The sequence below is a fragment of the Panthera uncia genome, chromosome D2, assembly GCF_023721935.1.
Source record: "Panthera uncia isolate 11264 chromosome D2, Puncia_PCG_1.0, whole genome shotgun sequence".
Lineage (NCBI taxonomy): Eukaryota > Metazoa > Chordata > Mammalia > Carnivora > Felidae > Panthera > Panthera uncia.
In genome coordinates, this window is record NC_064818.1 from 58,906,691 (window position 1) to 58,922,917 (window position 16,227).

At 44.5% G+C, this 16,227-nt stretch overlaps 1 protein-coding gene across 1 annotated transcript in view; it reads right to left on the reverse strand.

Moving 5' to 3' along the window:
* Positions 1–1,063: 1,063 nt before the first annotated feature.
* The window catches only part of ARL3 (ADP ribosylation factor like GTPase 3), a 37,235-nt gene continuing 22,071 nt past the window's right edge, over positions 1,064–16,227 (reverse strand). Inside the window, exons 4-6 of the mRNA XM_049645652.1 lie at positions 11,937–11,987; positions 10,175–10,360; positions 1,064–1,342 (exon numbers count right to left, since the gene is read on the reverse strand). Coding sequence (XP_049501609.1) covers positions 1,295–1,342; positions 10,175–10,360; positions 11,937–11,987 — 285 coding nt within the window. The 3' untranslated portion in view covers positions 1,064–1,294. The remainder of the gene's footprint in view (positions 1,343–10,174; positions 10,361–11,936; positions 11,988–16,227) is intronic.

Below are 16,227 nucleotides of genomic sequence, written 5' to 3' on the forward strand. Positions count from 1 at the left end.
GCTTTCCCGTGTCTGAAGCTGGGGATTTCTTAGGGCTCAGGGAAACAAGCTCTTTTTGCAACACAGGGCGGGAGAAGTCTCCTGCCCTCCTTCTCCACTCGACCCCCTCAGAGGCACATTTTGCTGAAGAGAGGCAGAGGACACCAGCGGCTGGGGTGACTCTGGCTCCCCTAGGCATGGCCTTGGCAATCACACACACCGTGTTCTTCCCAGCAGCAAACCCTCTCCACCCATGAGCATCCCACACCAAGTTGCCAGCACTGTAAAAATTGATCTTTTCTAAAAATCGATCTGCCAGCCTTTTCTCAGTGGAGCAGGTTCATGGTAAAGCTGCATTTATTTTTGAAATCTGATAGCAGCGGCCTATTGTGATCATTTAAACGGAATTCTTTGAGCTTTAGAAATCCCTTCTATAGGACGGCCACGGAGAAGCCGGCTAATCTCAGAGTCGGAGGCTCACTGCTTCACTGAGCTGGAGAAAGCCTGTTTACGCTAGCCTGAGCCCTCGATGTGAGGGCTTTTTAAGGAACTTGTAATTTTTCTGGAATTAAACCTCCCACCTCTCCTTACATTCCAGATGTCATTACAGTCAAAAGTCATAAGAATTTGCTTCCCTGTGTGGCTGGCTGGCGGGGAGGAGGTATGTTTCTGTGGTGACTTGTTTGCAAGAAAGGTTTTTTTTTCCCCTCTCTCTCCAAAGGGTGAGGATTACGCACGCAGTCTCCTACCTGCAGGACGAGATGGTTTAATCATCTGCTATCCCTCCCCTCCCCCCCCAGCTCCTTCCCACCCCAGCTCAGTTAGTGATGGTAAAACTCACCGCCCAGCACCAGCAAACACCGTCTGTGGCTTCAGAACCATGGGGGGAGGGGGGAATGTAAGGGACAGGTCAGGAAATAAATGAATGCAGCATAAGCTGCTTCTTCCTCTTTTCCTTTCTTTCTTTTTTGAAAGAAAAAAAAAAAAGCCCACTGGAATTGTCTAAACTGCAATGTAATCTCTTGCTCATTTAAAAGATCTCATTTTCTAATCATGTGCTTTGAGACATTTAATACTATTTCAATTATGCAGAGGAAATAATATAATTCCTTTATTTGAAAAATGATACTGAACCTCAGAGATCAGTTAAATCTACTGCTGGAATGGGGATTCTTTTTAAACTGTGTTGTTCCCTCTCTTCAAACAGCTGTAGCTGTACACAGATGGAAAAACATTTGGTCAGAAAGCAGCAAATTAGTGTTTTTCAGGACAGAATTCAGCTCCCGCAGCTCCCGCGTCTCCATTCGTCTAGATTTTATTTCTTCTTTGCATTGACATTTTTGCAGACCCAGTTCATGCCGTCCTTGAGGGAAATGGGCAGAGAAAGACAGTGTTAGTTGTAAGAAAGGCACAACACGCTCAAACCCCGGAAGGGAGTGGGGGGCGGGGGTGGGTGTCCTGGGTCCTCCCTCCCCTCCCCCTGAGCTCCAGGGAGTTTGGTGGCCCCAGGGGCCCACCTGGGTGACCGACCAGGCACAGTGGCCTCCTGGGGAGGAGAAGGGGGGGGGGCCTCTGAGAGCCCAGGGGGAAGATGGGAGGGGGAGTTCCCAGTGTCTGAACTTGAGATGGATCCTCAGGAACTCCCTCTGAAAAAATAAACACATCTGCCTGGATCCAAGGCCTGATTGAAGAGCTATCAGAGATTCCAGCCATTTTTGGCTTTTTCTAAAAGCTGACCTTTGCTAGGGCATTTAATTCAATAAGTCACCCTTCTGGTGCCCCGGTGTGTTTACAGTGTGACAGTGTACACTTGGCTTAAATTAAATTTTTTTGGAAAAACAAGCCAACTGCAGTGTGTGTGTTACGAGACGCACACTGGGGCAATGTGCATTTCTCTCTCTTAGGGCAGCGCTACACAGAGGTTTAAAAGCGCTGGCCTGATTCTTGCAGCTTTAAGCACTACCAAGCTGAGGGACTGGGGAGAAGGTTCCCTTAAAGGCACAGTGACCTTGAACGTGTCCTCTCTTAGAAGGCTGGAGAGGGACAGGGGTAAAAACCACACAATGCCTACAGCCACCTGGCAGGCAGCATGATTTCTCATGGATGCCAGGTCTGCCAGAGATGACCTCCTTTTCAGCCCCCTCTGGAGCCATCCCTGAATGCTCTCCCTTTCCCCAGAGTCCCTCCGACCTTCAGGGGTGTATGGAGTTCCCTCAGAAGCCTCGCACAAAATCAAAGGAAGCTCCTGCAATGAGTCCCTTTCCTCTGCATCTGTAACACATACTCACTACGCTCCCAGTCACATTTGCACATCTCAGGGCACACATGACATGCAGAGCCCCGCATTTCCTGTGACCATGGAGCTAGTACTTGAACCTGAACAGCTGAGGCAGCTTAAAGTAATAAATATCAGCTGACACCCTTGGCCATTCGGAGCATTAATCCCATAAACAATACATCACTGCAAAACAACCAGCAGGCATCCTATCTCCTGGCTAATCTGACCATAACCTGAATTTACAGTGATTAAAACTCTGCCAGTTGCCATCAGAGCACTTGGGCAGGAGAACCAGATAATCCGTTGGCTGTCCCAGGGCAGACCTTAGGGTGTTTGCCAAGATGTGGCTGGCCATGGCCCAAAGCCCAAAGGTGGACAGCACCTGGCAACGGTGGGGGCAGGGGTGGGGGGATGCGGGGTGGGAGGAAGGTGGCTCCAAATGCATCTCCAGTTACAACTGGGTCAGCTACTTACTCTGAAAAGCTGAGGCCAATTTTAAGACCATTTTATGAAAAGGATTAATTTAAAGAGAAGCATGTTTAATTTTAGTAGCTAATTGGTTTCCAGGAAAAAAAAAAAAAAAAGATCACCTGCCAGGAGACAAAAAAGATTTTACAAATAAAAGAGCGATGAATAAGATAACCATCTTCTCTTTGCCTTCGAAGCTGAATAGCTCAGCACTTACGTAGCACTTTCCACCTTCAGGAACCCGTACGAACACTATCAAAAGGTGTGTACCTCAATATTTTCTCCTCTAGAGAGACTTGCAGATTTTATCAAATTTTCTCAGAGAAATCAAGAACCGTGTTCCCACACTACATGAATGGCACTTCCCCCCACCTCGTTTTATGGCTGATTACGGGGAGGGGAGGGTTCTTTTTATTATATGTAACAGAACATGAATGCAGTCAAAGAGATAGGAAAAATATTTACTCAGCTGCAGGAACGCAAAGCAGAATGTGGAGGGTGAGGGGCAGCTTTCCCCCAGTTATCTGTTATGGAGGCAGAGGGGATTTAAACCAGGGAGCCCTGGGGGGGGGGGGGGCAGTGTCTTCCAGATGTCTATGTGGGCCAGGGGTGGCAAAGCCCTTCCAACCACAGTCCTGCCAACAGAGGGCGCTCAGAGGTCAGCACCCACCGGCTGACCTGCTGGCCCCTAGGCCAGCACAGCTGCCGCCTGCAACCTGAAGGAGTGTGGGAAGCACGGGGAGAATGAATAAGGGCAAAGCCCTGTGGCTGCTCTCTCGGAGGAGGTTGTCCCGGTCTGAAAGCGGCTGGAGGTTGGGGAACTGTACCTTTCCTGTTCGTATCCAGTGGAGAACCTGAGCTGGAGGTAAGAGGTATTGGGGAGGCCACGGTTAACGGGTTAATAATGCCTCTTCAATCAAATCAGGGCAGGCTGTGCCAAGCTGCCCACGGGAAAGGAAAGACAGTGGTGTTGTCCAGGATCCCTGAGACAAGGGTCCATGTCAGACTGGCCCGAGGCGGTGTTCGCAGAACCTAGCGTGGTATCATGGTATCTGATCTACAGTAGACAATTAATTAGTTTTTTAAAAGTTTATTTATTTACTTTTGGGGGGGAGGGGCAGGGAGGGAGAGAGAGAATCCCAAGCAGGCTCTGCATCCGGTCAGCAGGGAGCCGGATGTGGGGCTCGAACCATGAGACCATGACCTGAGCTGAAACCAAGAGTCGGAGGCCTAACCGACTGAGCTACCCAGGTGCCCCAGTAGACGCTTAATTTATATCTTTTAAATTAATCCTTGTAACAACGCCCGAAGTAAGCACTATTATAATTTCCACAGGACGGTGAGGAAATGGGGGCACAGAATCACGTGAGGCAGAGGCGGGCTGTGAACCCAGGCAAGAGCTCCAGCACCCTCGCTCTTTAGCCAGTTACCATTTCTCAGTGAATGCCTCAAGCTTAGAGAGAAGGTGGGAATCGCCCTGAAGCTGGGAAAGAGGGCGATCCAGGGTCTTCTTTGTTATGACTTCCAGCTGATACAGGGTCATGAGACCGGAAGAGCCCCCAGCCAGGCACCCTGCTCGGTTTTGCTGCAGCTCAGGTGCCAGAGGCTGTTTTTGGCCACTTAACTCTCAGGATTCCCGGCTGCTGCTGCTGCGTGTGGAAGCCTGCATATTTACCTTGCGATCGTTAGCATATTAACTATGTGCCAGACCACTGCCTCCGGTGGCAAGTCCACGTTTAGAGGAAACTAAAAGGAAGGACCCTCTCTGCTCCTCGTGTTACCACACTGCTCGCGCCTCAACTCGGCAAGGCTTTGTTTTTTAAAAACCGATGACTGGGTAAAGGTGATCATCTACTTGAAGCAGGTTACTGCTTTGCCTCTAAAGAAGGAAATGAACTCATAGGTTTGTTTAATGGTTGAACTTTTATTGTTTAAAAACTGGTTTGACCAAATTTTTGCACATTTGATCTTCGTCACAGGACGACAATCTTATGGCACGGGTAGCCCTCCCCTCTCTTCCTCCACCACAACCTACCTCTGACCAGCTTTGCTGAAACTGGATCTGAATTGATTAGCTTCAGTGCAATAATAGAGACTAAAGAGAGACCTCGACCCTCAAATACTGGGCTTTGTTTAGCATCATGGAAAGGAAAGGCATTTTACTATGTCATGATGTTACTCCCTATGATAAATGCTGGGAAACATACAAGGCTCCCGCTAACCACATGGGTGGAGGCCAAGGAGTCACACACAGATCCCTGCGTTCCAAGATTGGAGGTGTGATGCCCCTTTCTAGGGAAGAGTGGCCTCTGACTGCGCTGCTCCTTTGAGCTTGCTCTCTCTACAGTGCATCCATCACTGCCTGATGGTTGGAAGAGAGCAGTAGTAGCCGTGGTTGGGTGGGCCTGGCTTGTAATGCCATGAGGACTAGTTAGTCACATCAGTAATTGCTTTAAGACGACAAGGAGCTCAGAGCACTGCTGTCTATCCTGTTGTGCCACTGGGCCCCCAGGGTCAAGGAGCAGCTGGGTGCAGCGTACATAAAATATTGCTTGCTATTAATCTTTTTTTCTGGAGACAAAGGGTACTGTACCAGAGAGGTAGCAAAATCGCATGTCCCAAGTTTGTTTTCTTGGTCTACGGAGAGGTTTGAAAATTTAAAAATAAACCTGAGGTCTGACTTGTAGATAAGCAGTTCCACATACACTTGGAGTCAAAAATAACTGATGTCAGGCCTTAGAAAGAAGTGGTTTTTTTTTTTTTTTTTTAATACTGAAATTCTGTTGGCTGATTAAGGGAAAAATCCCCTAGATCAAGGAAAAAAGCAACAAAAACAAGAAACTTGGCCAGTGAATGTTTAACGGCCATCTGCAAAGCACTCTGAAGTGCAGCTCACACATCGGGGCTCAGACTGCTAGTGGTCTTTTCTACGTAGGTTAGATGGTTGTGAGCCAGATCGTTACTCCTGTTTGGAGAAGGAAGACAGGGAATGTGGGAGAGATGTGGGAAAGAAGGTGAGCACAAGGTGGAGGGCCCCGGAAAGCGATCCCCAGGGAAACCTTCTGCTAGCTCCAAACTACTGGTGTAGACAGACCTCGGTTATGACTGATGCTAGAGGCCAGGTTGAAACTGCTGATCTCTGTGCTGAAATGAAATGATAATCTGGTGTAATTTTAGTTAAATACACATTGGTGTTTTAGAGAGGGAGTATCTTCAAACAGCTGTAACTGTACAAGAGCAGAGGAGAGCTGTGGTTTGGGGTTCCAATTCAGGTTTGCGGGTGGAAGAGGGACGGACTTCACTACCTTCCTCTGGCTCTAAGCCAGATCCTTTGTTCACTATTTTCTAGGCGCCCAGGAACAGACGAGAGTCCTGGAGCCAGATGTCATGCACTGGGACAGGGCCGAGCCCCAAGGGCACAGAGGGAGGCTGCCCCCATGTCTGCAAGGCAGTCTGGCTGAGGGGGCTGCAGGTCTCCCATCCCAGACATTTTTCAGTTTCTCCTCTCTCCGCATTCAACTACTTGACATAACTGGGTCTTTTCTGTTCACTCCTCGGGATTATGCGCCTCTCAGCAGGACAGAGTTTCTAAGATTGATGTTCTCCTTCAGTTTCTAGTGCCCTTTACCTATGCTCTGCTTTTGACAGTTTCCCATGAAAACCTGCTTTAATCACATGATGGCCTGGCCTCCTCATCACCATCAATCAGGCAAAGAAAGACTTGTTCTGAACTCTCCCAAAGCCCTCAAAAGTCAATTTCCACACCCAGAGCAGGAGCTATTGAACAACACGTGGACCGCCTGTCCTTGTAAAGACCGCACATGTTTGCCTCCAGAATATCAGGTAGAAGAAGAACCTGAAATCCATCCCAGGAATCACTAACTTTCATAATCTCAAATTACGTGTCTAAACTACTCAGCTAAGGAGAAATGATACACCTGCCCCATCAGTCCGGAGGGTTTAGCTCAGATCTGTGGCTGCTCCTCCGTTCACCCACCTGAGGGTGTCACTTTTCTGGGAGGAGGCAGGTCTCACAAATGAATTTAGATTAAACATATACACTCAAGCACAATGTAAATAGGGACATTATCTTTGAACACCTGAAACTGTCACAGAAATTCCAGGTCTTTTTTAAAACCTTTGTACAATTTCTTTCAGGGTCATTAGAGCTGGGGTGCCAGATGTTACTTGACCCATTTAACACCTGATCAAGCTTTGCCCATTACTGACCAGTTTTCAGGGGGCAGTGAGTGGAAAAGTGGGAGGGTAGAGTGGGAGGAGGAAACAGGAGTTTAGGGAATTTTAGTAATTATTACACAGCATCCATGCCTGAAAGTGATCTTATGGACATTTTTCTAGTGACGCCTTTCATTTTGAGGAATACTTAAAGCCTTAATGAATTAAGAATCATTAAAGTCTTGCACTTGAACTAAGCAATGCAGGAAAAGAATTCCATGTTAAGTGACTCTTTTTAAAGTGAAAACCAAGAAACTGGCTGAGTGGGCAAGAGAGGGAGTCAGAAGTATTACCTGAGGGAGGGACATGGTCAATCAGTGCCTCACAATGAAAAGCGACTCCACAGAAAACTCCCCGACCTTTCTCCAGTCCCCAAAGGTTACCATTAAAGGACAATAGACAGCAGATTCCCTTCTTAATTAACATTTTTATTAAATAACCCATTTCAAATAATGGTTAAATTCTCTAAATTTATATCATTCTATTAACCATAATCTAATCTCATTAACCTTGAAATCCCAGTCTTAACTACCCAATTCTATACACCATGGTACTATCTACTAAACTAAGTGACCTTCAAACTATTTCTCCTCCATATAAAATCATTATTTTTTTGGTTCACAGTTCTTTGTTGTATCTCTCTTGATATCATTTCTTTTGAACCTGGTTGCTGAAGGTCCTGATCTGAGAAGAACTTTCTGAACAAAATCAAACCACACATGACTATTTCACTCGATTCAAACTGGTTGATTTTAAAGCCCTCCCCTTCCACCCCCACCCTCTGTCTAATAGCTCACTGCGTCTTTTTTGGCATAAAGATCCTGTGACTTAAAGGGAACTCCATTTCTAGAGTGGTGATGACACAGCCAGGAACACAGAGCTCTCTACCCTTGTAATCTCCACCTGACTGGAGAGGGGGAGCAGAGGCCAGGCAGACAATGACAAGGGCTCCCTCCCAACCTCCAGGCCCCTCTGAAGAAGCACCCTTGACTTGAATGCCACTACTCTAAATACTGATTCTAGATAACTCTAGGCCTCCTTCTGACATCCCTAAGGCTGGTTGAAGAAACAAGAGACTCACTGTTAATTCCAGCTTTGCTTTTTCTTCCTTTTGGCACTCTGGCCCAGTGAGGATTACAGTCAGTTCCCACTTTCTCAGGCGTATGAACACAAAATGTATTTATTTCCTCCAGTCCCACCTTTAGAGTCCCCATCTCAAGATGTTCTTTTTTTTTTTTTTTTTTTCAAATCTATACCCAAAGTGGGGCTCGAACTCACACTCCCAAGATCAAGAGTCCCATGCTCTACCAACTGAGCCAGCCAGGCATCCTTGTTCTCTACTTTCTATATTTGCATTCTAAACCATTTAGAGGCAGACTCCTCTTCCTGAAGTAGTTTGTGCAAACACAAGAAAGCTACTGTCTTTTCCTGGGCCTCCTCCTCCCCAAAATAACCTCAGGCTTCCTGAATAGCATTTTATGCACAATCCAGGTAACTGCCTTAGGCAAAACTTGGGTTTCTTTTTTTAAGTGAGAAGCTAAATAAAATGATTAAAGTTTACCTATCAAAACCATCCTGGGTTGTAGCATACTTGTTGGACCAGCTTGTGAATTAAGCTGAAAAATGCAGTTAATTTGAAACCTGATAGACCTATAATCACATATGTGACTGCCATTTTATGGAGGAGACTCGAGAAGAAAAAACTATTAGTGGGATTAGTTCCTTTGTTGAGCAGGATTAGGGGAGAGTAAAGAACTTTTCAGTTTTTGGTTTTATATACTTGTATATGATTAACAATTACTTTTAATATATTACTTTTATAATCAGAGTCTAGAAAGGAAGGACAGAAATAAGAGTCCACACCTGCCCCCTCCCCAAACCTAAAACTCACAGAGACCCACAGAGCTCTGCCATCCATTCTGGGGACGCGGCGAAGGTAATGTCTGGCTACTTGAGAGCCCTGTAACGCGCACGCGCACGGAGCGTTTCCGAGGGTGCAGGTATTGAGGAGTGTGGAGGAGGAGGCGCCTGCCCTGTGCTGGCTGGTCTGCCCTCAGATCTGGAGGCCAAGCACAGGAGCAGGCTCTGGCTGTTTGTGTAACAAAAAGAAAAAATCCAAGGCAGCAAACAGATGGAACAACTGAGCTAATTCTTGGAAGTGATTATTTGCTTGAGATAAAAGCAGTCAGGCAGTTTTAAGACAAATCAATGTCAAATGTCTTAGGAGAGAGGGAGAAAGGGTATTAGAAGGGAAATGGAGAGAGGCTGCAGGACAAAAATTGAGAATCAAATCCCAACAAACCAAGCTGAGAGAAAAGCAAACCGGCCATGCTATTATGACACACGCCATATGGCAATGAGGGGAGATACCATTTCTTCAGATGTTGTTAAGCCCCCACAGCATCCTAGAGCAGTACTGCCTGGTTCTCACAGCACTGTGTCACTTCCCTGGCAGGTACACCAGATGTTTAAAATGAGGCATGGGGAACATGCTGGGGCTCCAGCATAAAGAAGTAGCCCTGAGTGTCAACTGGTTTGAGGCTGCCTGGTGGGAAGCATCAGAGCTGAAATGGTTTATCATTCTTTGAGGATACAGGCTCTCAGGTATCTGGGATACAACCATTTTCTGCCCTAAATTAATAACAAATGAGGGGGAGACTGCTCTTCTGGTATACGGTTCCTCAGTATAAAGCATGGGGCTTTCTGTCAGCAGAAGCCTCCCGGCGGGAAACCAACCTGAAGTAACAGGAAAGAGACACCAACCCCGTGGGCAGTGGAGATAGCCAACAGAAAAATCAAAACACTTCTAGGATAACTGGCGTGTGTATTGTTGATGGCTGTTACCGCGGGAACACAACTATTTAGCATCCATAATATTAGACACAACATAAACCCCCAACCCAATCATCAAAGAATCCTAGAGTTAGCATCTCCGAAGGTCTTCAGTTCTGACCTCCTACCCAGTGGGGTAGTTTGTCCTGTGTGTGGGTGGTTTATCTGTGGCTTTCCTGGAACAGTTAATGATTATCAGATTGGTTGCTAAGTAAAAAGAACCAAACTCCTCCATGCCCTTCACATCCTGGAGCGGTTCATCTACTAATCGAAAGCTATTTGTTTCAGATCTTTTTCTATCTAGATCAGCCCAACCAGTGAGACAGACCACGCTGGTTGGGTGCCACGTTGCCAGGTAACCAAGCCTTCTGGTAATCTCACCTGAACGCCCTCGCCTGTGAGAGCTGAGCAGGACTGGATCTGCCAGACTCGGTCTCGGATGGTGTGCAGATTCAGTCCTTCTGCAATTTCAGAGGCAGGGGCTGCCGTGAGCAAATCCTGCTTGTTAGCAAAGATGAGCACTGGCACACAACTTAGTTTTTCTTCCTCCAGTAATTCAGCTAGTTCCTGGATCATTTTGGGAATGGATGGGAAGGGAAGGATGAAAACGATGATATTTAACCATGTACTTCTAATTAGAAAAAAAATAAAAGTATTAAGCTGATCAACTAGCAACTTCCAAGGGCAGTGGTTCTCAAACTCGAGGCTGTGGAAAAATTCCCTGGTAGATTCCTGGGCCCAGCCCAGAGTAGGTGACTGTGGGATGTTTGAGGTAGGGCCTAGGAATCTGCATTTCAATACACTCCCCAGGTGGCTCTGCTATAGGGGATTCAGAGATCATACTTTAAGAAATGCTGTTAAAAAGAAAACACAGGTTGTGGACGGAGATTTAAAATTTACTCAAGCTTATTTTCTGCAAATGACTTTCAATGCACACACACACACACACACACACACACATTTTAAACTGAAAATGACAATGACTTTATAGACTAATTCTGTTTCCTCAATCTCTACCTTCAAAACATGCGTGCATGTGCACCGCACTTCATCAAACCCACATCCTAAAATCCATTTGGCAACATCTCTGATGTTTTGGTTACTGGTTGGGGTCTACACGTATGTTGATTCTGTCTGCAATATGCATAGGAGAGGGTATGTATTTACCTAAGAGGACTCCCCTCTTCCCTATGAAACTCACATTTTAGCTACTTAAGATACTTAGGCTGTCAAAGGGAACTGGAGGGTTCAAGAGGCAGATCATTCTATAACACCCTTTACCCCTAAGCTCATGTTTAGCATTGCTTCACATGAGTGATGACAGAGAAACCATCAAGGTATGGAAAGGAGAGGGGTTGTCTCCAGGAGTCTGGAAAGTTCTCAAACTAATTTTCAGGAAAAAGGAACATAAACATGGGGAGTACTACCTTTGGAAGGCCACCTGTGGTAGTTTAGGACACAGGCCAAGGACTCTGCACAATTCTCTAAAGAGGTCATTCTTCTTCTTGCTCCTTATCAGTATATTCAGTCTCGGTAAAATGGTCTATGCCCGCTGCTTCTCCATTTAAAATTGTGTACACAAATTGCACCGTGTAATCATGTTGACATGTACTTTGCATTTGAAGCCATATTTGGGTTCAAAGCATATCTACTCTTGGCTTGGAAGCAAGGGCAGCTTAGTCTTGGCTTGCATATTTCCTAAGATCCCCTCAAATCTGTCAAAGGTACCCTTGGATCAATTAGGTTGGTATTGAAAACTGTACCCAGAAATGACAAATGAACTGTTCCTCGGGGTTCATTTCTCAGTGGCCTGGGAAGACACTGGAAGAGCTTTTGGGCATGGTGGTAAGGTCCATTTGCTTATATCCTGGTTTATTTAATTTGACTAAAACTCAAAGGCTGTAACCAAAAAATAGTTTAAAGGATTCTCAAGTAATTTCCTTATAGGAAACCTTTTTTTCCTGTTTTTTTTTTTTTTTTTTTTTTTTTTTGCAACTGGTATTTTTGCCTGCTTGCCAGAAAGACTGCCTTGTTTAAACCTCAAAGGTTAAACAACAATACCTTCCTCACTCTCATATATTTACAAGGTAGATTAATGAATACCCAGTTATTTTAAAAATATCTCAACAGAAGAATTATTTACCTGACCCGTCTCTTCAAATCTTTTTCTGTCTGCGCTGTCAATTACATATATCTGTAAAGTAAAAGGAGAAGGTTACTTTAATAAGCAGATATGGAAAAAGATGGGGCACTTTCTGCGGAAGGAGCAAAGAATCCCCAGTCAGTAGATTTCTCATTAGCACAGCATACAGAAACTGAACTGAAAACTCTTACCTCATCTATGCATGCAAAGTAAACTAACAAATTAATTGATTGATTAAATGGGGGTATCCAAAAAATATGTCCAGCTAAGAGATGTCAGGAGAACCAAGCAGGACAAAAACAGCTATGTGTGTTGTGCACTCACTAAACATTCTTGCTTAGATTTACCCTGTTAATTCTTGTTATGACCCTATGAGATCAGTTTCATTATTCTCCCATTTTATACAAAGACAAACATGAGCCCAAAGAAGTTAAGTTCATTGTTCAAGTTCTATCTGGTACTCAACAAGAGTGGGATTCAAACCCGGACCTACCCGACAGTGAAGTCCACAGGTGCTCTTAAGCACTCTGCTGTTCTGCTTCCCAAAATGTCAGAAAGGGATGGTGTTTTGAGGCATTTACAAGTGCTATAGTCCTGGAACATCATGGCTCTGAAAGGACATCCTGTTGCTGAGGTAGGAGACCCTCTGATCTCCATTCCATCCCCACCTTCTTAGGCTTGCCGGGAGGTTAAGATCAAGTACTGGAAATAGCAAGGGCTTTGTTGGAAGTAAGAGAAGTCTCAAGATTCTCTGTTAAAATGATAAATCCCAAGCTTTTTCTCCCATCACTGAATTTTATTAATTGCATAAATAACATCCTATAATAACAAGGGAAATGAAGACCAAAAAAGAAAAATCATCTATAGTTTTAGAACCCAAACACGTTAATTATTTTAATTTCTTATGAAAGTTCCCTTCTAATTCTTCTTTATCATTAAAAAAAATTAGAGATATAATTTTGTAGGCCTTTTTTTCATTAAATGACAAATGTTTTCCCAGTTGCTAATCTTAAAAATTATCAAATTTGCAAATCTTTTTATTTAAAAAGATGTTTATCTATTTATTTTTGAGGGAGGGAGAGAGGGAGGGGCAGAGAGAGAACCCCAAGCAGGCTCCACACTGTCAGCACAGAGTCTGATGTGGGGCTTGAACTCATGAACCGGGAGATTATGACCTGAGCCAGAATCAAGAGTCAGGTGCTTAACTAACTAAGCCACCCAGGTGCCCCTGCAAAAGAATTGTTATTGGGAGCGCCTGGGTGGCTCAGTCAGTTAAACGCCCAACTCTTGGTTTCAGCTCAGGTCATGATCTCATGGTTTGTGAGTTTGAGCCCCATGTCTGGCTCTGTGCTGACAGCACGGAGCCTGCTTGGGGTTCTCTCTCTTCCTCTCTCTCTGCCGCTCCCTGGCTTGCTCTCTCTCTCTCTCTCTCTCTCTCTCTCTCCCCCTCTCTCTCCCCCAAAAAAATAGACATTTAAAAACATTAAAAAAGAATTGTTATTAAACTAATGGTATTAATGGAAACACTCTTTTAAAAGAGAATATTCACCAAAAAGCAACAATAAAAAAACCAATCTGCAAGTCTCACCTTTACCTCCCTTCAGTTACATAAACTGGTACACCGTGATGCACACAGGCGTTTCTGTATGCATGTCCAATTCTGTGCTATTCTAAAAATTCACTCTTTTGAAAGAAAAATTAAAATTCCTTTGCTTAATGCTCTCTCATTTAGAGTAACTAGTGCCCAATATTATAGTGGGAACCAAGTTTCAGCCTTTCCTCTGAAGAATACCCTATTTTTCTACCTATGTGTCTTTCATGGAGAATCACAGGAGAATGAAAGATGGATGTGTTTGGCCTTGGTTTTTTTTTTTTTTTTTTGCAGCCTTATTGTTGTTGTTAATATTACTCTGACTCAATGTCAATATATGCATTAATGGGTTCCGCACACCACAGATACCCCAGATTTGATACTGACTGATAAGTAAGCATGTAGAACATGGTGGTAGCTTTGTTTTTCTCCTGGAGGGGTGGGCATTTTTAAAGTAGCAGGCGTTGAAGGGGCGCCTGGGTGGCTCAGTCAGTTAAGCGTCCGACTTTGGCTCAGGTCATGATCTTATGGCTCATTGAGTTCGAGCCTGCTTTGGATTCTGTGTCTCCCCATCTCTCTGCCCCCTCCCCCCCCCCCCCCCCCAAATCACACTCTGTCTCTCCCTCTCTCAAAAATAAACATTTAAAAAATGTTTTTGAAAAGGAGGCGTTGTATAAACATAGATGCAGAAAGAAGGAATGCAGTAGGAGAGTAAACCTCAATATAGAGTTGATTGGAGTTAGTTGGGGGTCTATAGGCGATTAGGATGGTCTTCACTCAGGCAACAGTGCCAGGAAGGGAAGAGGGGTCAGGTGATCGCTGGGAGGGGGTTTTGGGCTCAGAGGGCTGCCCAAAGGCAGGAAGCAGGTCATTGGGCAAGAAAGAAATTATAAAGTAGGAAAAACTCTGCTTGGGAGCAAAGGGTGTAAGAAGGTAAGAGTGGAAAGAGGAGGCTGAGACAAGGCTGAGAAGACAAAGACACAGTTAGGAAATTGATGTCTGACATGATGAAAAACAGGCAGTTGGAGAGAAGTGAGGACGGGAAAGGTGGTTTAAATCACACACAAGAAAAGATTACCAAATACCAGAGTCTGAAGGTGAATGAGAAGGCATTTTTAACTTAAAATTGCTAAATTACTTGCTATTTATTGCTTTGACGTGAAATTTCACAGGAAACATTTTCATTAAAAGATACAAAAGGAGGAGGCTCCTGGTGGGCTCAGTTGGTGGAGTCTGTGACTCCTGATCTCTCTCTGGGTCATGAGTTTGAGGCCTACGTTAGGGGTAGAGATTACTTAAAAAAAAATTCCAAAGGAAAATTTTACTCAACTACACATAAATTCTATCATTTAGTATGTTTCCCACATAACTTACAAAATTTGAAAATTACACAGTAGTTCCTGGAGTCTATAAAATAACTGCCGAATTTATTAAAAGGGCCAAGTAAAAAGTCATTAGCACAAGCCAGTTTTTGGTGATCCCACAAATCTGTTTTTCTGCAGTTCTCCCTGTCACCTCCCTTCCCCAGTGCTGTCCAGTTTCTTCATGCAAGTATCTGTTTTCTTCTGGTCAATAGCTAAGGATAAGGGTAGCCTTCTATCTTTTTTTTTTTTTTTAAGTAGCTGTTAATCTAGTCATGTAAAAAAAAAGTTTTTAGAAACTTTTTAATCCAAAGGGTGCCTGGATGGCTCAGTCGGTTAAGTGTATGACTCTTGGTTTCACTTCAGGTCATGATCTCAGGGTTTGGGAGACTGAGCCCTGCATCGGGCTCAGTGCTGACAGCTCAGAGTCTGGGACTCTTTCTCTCTCTCTCTGCTCCTCCCCTGCTCACTCTCTCTCTCTCAAAATAAATAAATAGGGGCGCCTGGGTGGCTCAGTTGGTTAAGCGTCAAACTTTAGCTCCGGTCATGATCTCATAGTTTGTGGATTGGAGCCCGGCGTCCGGCACTGTGCTGACAGCTCACAGCCTGGAGCCTGCTTTGGATTCTGTCTCCCTCTCTCTCTGTCCCTCCCCCACTCACGCTCTCTTTCAAAAATAAATAAACATTAATAAATAAATAAACCTTAAAAAAAAAGAAAGTTTTTAATCCCAAAACAAACTACTACTACTAAAAAAAAAAAATACTCTGAAAGTATCAGGGAAAGTTAAATGTTTATAGTGCTCCTGACTGATCTTAAAACCTTCAAAAGTCAAGTTTCATAAAGCTATTCTAAAATCAAGTTACTGGTATCATGGTACTCAGAATGATGCTTTAGGTAAAGCAAGGCCAATTCATATCTTCTTTGGCAATTGTTTTGAATTTTTTATTTGGTTGTGGGAGGAAGAGCTAGAGAAAAAGATTTTTTCTTGATGGAAGGTCAACCAACTCTATCCAGAGACTAGTTAGTTATCTAGCATGGGAAGGGAGAAGCTCTTTGTTGCTCCTCTTGCTTCTGGTCCTCCTCCCTCCTGCTGCCACCTCTTGGCCATTTTACTGGTCCTAAGTATTTCTCAAGAGGGGTAAGCAGAGATGAAGGGAGATGACATTAACGAGTGGGATTTTTATGTTAGCTCCAGCAAAAGTCTAAGAGGAAGCTGAAATTGACAAGTAAGGTTTTTGGGTAATGCGGTTTTTGATTATTTGTGCTCTAGTAGTATGATTGATGCTCAGGTGTGAGTGATACCATGGAAATAATGCAAGGGACCGTTTGAGATCCATC